General features: G+C 52.4%; 1 protein-coding gene across 1 annotated transcript; it reads right to left on the bottom strand.

Moving 5' to 3' along the window:
* Positions 1-927: 927 nt before the first annotated feature.
* Positions 928-3,737, bottom strand: LOC132508268 (DPEP2 neighbor protein-like). The gene is made up of 4 exons (XM_060128287.1): positions 3,671-3,737; positions 2,390-2,544; positions 1,303-1,447; positions 928-1,010 (listed from the first exon to the last, which is right to left on the bottom strand). The coding sequence occupies exons 1-3, from the start codon at positions 3,735-3,737 to the stop codon at positions 1,340-1,342; spliced, it is 330 nt and encodes a 109-aa protein (XP_059984270.1). The 3' UTR covers positions 928-1,010; positions 1,303-1,339.
* Between the last annotated feature and the right edge of the window lie 641 nt (positions 3,738-4,378).

Below are 4,378 nucleotides of genomic sequence, written 5' to 3'. Positions count from 1 at the left end.
GGGCTCTGGCTCACTCAGGCCGGGGGGAGGGAGGGGCACGGAGTGCGGGGCGAGCCTGCGGCGCCAGAGGCTGGCGTGACTTTGCACCAGCCTGAGGCTCACCGTGCGTTCTCCCGGGAAGTTGTCCCTGGATCCCGGGAACCTGGCAGTGGCGGGCTGCACAGGCTCCCCGGAGGCGGGGTGTGGATAGTGACCTGTGCTCGCACACAGGCTTCTTGGTGGCGGCGGCAGCAGCAGCCTTAGCGTCTCATGCCCGTCTCTGGGGTCCGCGCTTTTAGCCACGACTCGCGCCCGTCTCTGGAGCTCCTTTAAGCAGCGCTCTCAATCCCCTCTCCTCTCGGAGCAGGAAACAAAGAGGGAAGAAAAAGTCTCTTGCCTCTTCGGGAGCTCCAGATCTTTTCCCGGACTCCCTCCCGGCTAGCCATGGTGCACTAACCCCTTCAGGCTATGTTCACTCCACCAACCCCAGTCCTCTCCCTGCGCTCTGACTAAAGCCCGATCCTCAGCTTGCAGCCCCGCCCACCCCCGCAGCTGAGTAGACAAACCTCTCAGGCTGGTGAGTGCCAGTTGGCACCTATCCTCTGTGCGGGAATCTCTCCGCTTTGCCCTCCGCACCCCTGTGGCTGTGCTCTCCTCCACGGTTCCAAAGCTTCCCCCCTCCGCCACGCACACTCTCCTCCCGCGAAGGGGCTTCCTAGTGTGTGGAAACCTCTCCTCCTTCACAGCTCCCTCCCACTGGTGCAGGTCCCGTCCCTATTCTTTTGTCTCTGTTTTTTCTTTTTTTCTTTTGCCCTACCCAGGTATGTGGGGGAGTTTCTTGCCTTTTGGGAGGTCTGAGGTCTTCTGCCAGCATTCAGTAGGTGTTCTGTAGGAGTTGTTCCACGTGTAGATTTATTTCTGGTGTATTTGTGGAGAGGAAGGTGATCTCCGTGTCTTACTCTTCTGCCATCTTCCCCTCCCAGGTATCCGTTTTTTCTAGACTTTTCTTTCTTCAGCTCACAAAGGGGCCCCTGAGGATTAAGCAGAGGAACGTCAGGGTTTCTTCCAGGCCAGCTTCAGCCCTGGGATGTTCAGGGCAGACTCTCATTACAAACCTCAGTTTCTGAGGCTCCTGGCTTATGGCCATTTAGTATAGAAGGAGGCTCCTGGCTGGGGAAGGCTCAGACAAAAAGATGCAGGTTCTAATCTGTGGCAGTGGGCAGTGGGCGCGGGGGGGGGGGGGGGTGTGGTGGTGTCAGTGCAGGAAGAGGCATTCCCTGCCTTAGGCATTTAAACCATTGCCTTCTCTTCAGGATGGCTCACCTGCAAGATTCTGTGGGGTCCGCCTCCTGGCACCATGCTACAATTGCCGGATTTTGGGTCTGGAGCAACCCAGGTCTTCGTCCGGCATTTCCGGAGAGTGCTTTCTCTTCGGAGCACGTCTGGGGACTGGCTTCTCTGCTTCCACCTTGGCTGGCGTGGCCAAAGGAGCATCTTCCAAGGGGAAGAGAGGGAAGACATTCCAGTTTGGAAGAATAAAAGCAAAGACACACTCTTCTCTACCTTGTCCTGCCCCAAATATAAATTCATAGCACCTTCACATTTTTACAACTATGGACTTAAAAAGACCAAGAGGGTAAGGGGCCTACCCAGTGTTACACAGGTAGTGGAGAGGTGTTCTGTTCAATGGTTAGGTTCATGTTGGGGCTCCGGATTTACAGCTGATAGGAATGTGAGGACAAGCTCATGCCATTTCAAACATTTCCAAGTGATACTGAGAGAGATGTTAAAGGTGCAAAACGAGGGTGCTGAATGACCTCACAAAGTGGAAATGGTGGGCCCATTTTAACATGAAATTGAAAAGAAATTCATGACAAAAGGACATCATAGAAAATGACAACATAATCATAACACTCCCCTCTCCCGTGGAAGTAAAATTCATTAGAATCCTCTCTCTCTCTACCATGAAAGGATGAGATAAAGTCTCAGCAGCAGCCCCCGTGAAAAACATGGTCAACAGGGTGAAGAGGTGTTACTAAGACCACATGGTGCGACTCAGAGAAGCAAAGAGACAACTCTGCCCTTAGCCTGATGAGGCCCACAGGAAGGAACATTTGTGGCAACCTTGGATAGTGTGGCAATGAGAGAGAACCTTCTTTAGGAGGGGACTCCCTGCTGCCGACCTTGAAAGAGCAAATATGGGACATGCGTTTACTGTGGCTCTTGCAGAGGCGATGTGCCCAGAGGTTGGGCCACCCTGCTTGACAATCAAAGCACCTTGTATTCCTGTGCTGCTTGAAAGCTCCAATCGCCGGATTTTGGGTCTGGGGCAACCCAGGTCTTCGTCCGACCATTCCAGAGAGTGCTTTCTCTTCGGAGCACGTCTGGGGACTGGCTTCTCTGCTTCTACCTTAGCTGGCGTGGCCAAAGGAACATCCCCGTAGAGCCGGTAGCCACCAACCAGGCAGTATGTCTCCCCGTGCCAGCCCAACTGCGTTTCTCCACACCCGCGGTACAGGACATGGTAGTGACCAGGTGTAGGACGAGAAACGGGAGGCACTGCTGCTGCAAAGAAAATCAGAACTGATCAGTCACTTCTGCTGTGCACAGTCTCCTGCCAGAATTTCCCTCTCATGTCTCTCCCAGTTTCTGGCTGAAGACCTTTTAATCTACTTGACGTCCAAAACACAGCCTTGGCCCATCATCTCTATGAGTCCCTAGAGAAGGGACACTGGCTGCAAAAGCAATCCCTAGAGCCTAGGGCTGCAGCAGATGAGGAAGTCTCTTCACCGTTCCCAGGGAAAACAGTAGAACCCGAAAGTAATTGCAATCATGATCCTCTCCATCTCTCCCTTCCGCAACAGAGAAAACATTTCTTGCAGTCTGTCACTTCTGAGGCTTTCATGGAAATGTCTTTCAAGTTTTGGAAAAAATAATCTAATATAAATTGGTTAAGAACCCTGCCCACCTTGGCAACCCTTCTTGGCCCCATTTATACTGCCTATTTCAACCACACTGAACTCTAGCTGTCTAATACTTTTATGTCGATTAGAACAAGGACAAATACTGAGGCAGAGTGATCAGGAGACTCAGAACCGGGTTCTGGGTACCAAGTCTAGGCTCACATCAACCCAGCCTCCTGGGACACCATCTCCTCAGCCCTCCAGTCTCATTAGCACTTCATCACCCCCCCCTTCGTTCTTATGGTCTTCCCATCAATATGGCAACACCCTCTCCCCTAGTACTCAGCAACTCAGTAAGGGATGTGTCTGAGGGGACCGATATAGATGTCTCCATGATAGTACAGTGGTGCCTGGGTTTGAAGGTGCGGTTCAAGAGTGGCCCTGTTCCTCAAACCGCTCCATTAACAATTTGCCAACAAAAATGCACTTGTCTTTTGTTAAGAGGCCAATCAGGAAAGGGTCTGAATGGAAGCATCCTGTAGCCCAAAGGGTAAGGCTACATTTATAAAGCTCAGAACCATCCTGCACGCTTGTCCAGGGATGACCTTTCACTTGTCCTCAGCAGTGAGAACTGTGCGTCCCTGAAGGCGTCCCAGGTCACCGGTATTACTTACATCTGGGAAAGTGCTCAGCTGTACGTAGTTGGCAACCCCCACAGGAACATGTGCCAGCCAGGTGAGGTTGTGTGTGTATCATACCTCCTGTAGAGTTGCCCTGTCTGGGTGTACCTGCTGCACTGCCCACCCAGGGAACAGAGCACAGGTTAGAGTACACATACACTATCCGGTCACACATTCTCACACAGACAGCCAAAAAGATTGGTATCTGGTGGAGAACTGGTAGAGAAGTTTCTCTGAGTGCAGCCCGTTTGCACAGTTATGCTGCCATGGAAACTCTGAGAATGCCTGTGAGGGCATCACTACCCAGTGAGGTCATATATGGAACCTTTGACTTGAGGGGCAGGCTTGAGGAGGAGGGGCAGTTTTGTGGAGGAGAACAGGGTAGAGGCAAAGGTACTCTGCCTCGCCCCTCACCCTGGGCCTCCCCACCCATGCCCTAGTGTAGTAGACACCCCACGTGGGGTGTGCCGGTGGGCTGGCACAGCCGCAGGGGCCACAGGAGGGCAAGAGAGACCCATATTCTGAGTTTGGCTTGAGAGACAAGATTAACGTAAGAGACAGCTAGGTTGTATGGCACTGAACCTAAGAGGCAGAGATTTGTGTGGCCTGGGGAATCAGGGAAGGCTCCTTGGCAGTCGGCCTGAAGGACAAGTGAGATTTGGACCCATGCGGAAGAGAGGGAAGACATTCCAGTTTGGAAGAATAAAGGAAAAGACACACTCTTCTCGACCTTGTCGTGCCCCAAATATAAATTCATAGCACCCTCACATTTTTACAACTGAGGACTTCAAAAAACCAAGAGGTTAAGGGGCCTAC

The sequence above is a fragment of the Lagenorhynchus albirostris genome, chromosome 17 (assembly GCF_949774975.1).
Source record: "Lagenorhynchus albirostris chromosome 17, mLagAlb1.1, whole genome shotgun sequence".
Taxonomy (NCBI): Eukaryota; Metazoa; Chordata; class Mammalia; order Artiodactyla; family Delphinidae; genus Lagenorhynchus; species Lagenorhynchus albirostris.
This window is presented reverse-complemented; position numbering and strand designations above follow the sequence as displayed.

Bases quoted from the DNA above. Each gene is read 5' to 3' on its own strand.
- LOC132508268 (XM_060128287.1), bottom strand. From the start codon at position 3,737: ATGTGTGACCGGATAGTGTATGTGTACTCTAACCTGTGCTCTGTTCCC. The intron at 2,545-3,670 runs GTACACCCAGAC...TTTTCTTTGCAG, and splicing joins CTGGGTGGGCAGTGCAGCAG to CAGCAGTGCCTCCCGTTTCT. The intron at 1,448-2,389 runs GTAGAAGCAGAG...ACGCCAGCCAAG, and splicing joins CTTTGGCCACGCCAGCTAAG to GTGGAAGCAGAGAAGCCAGT.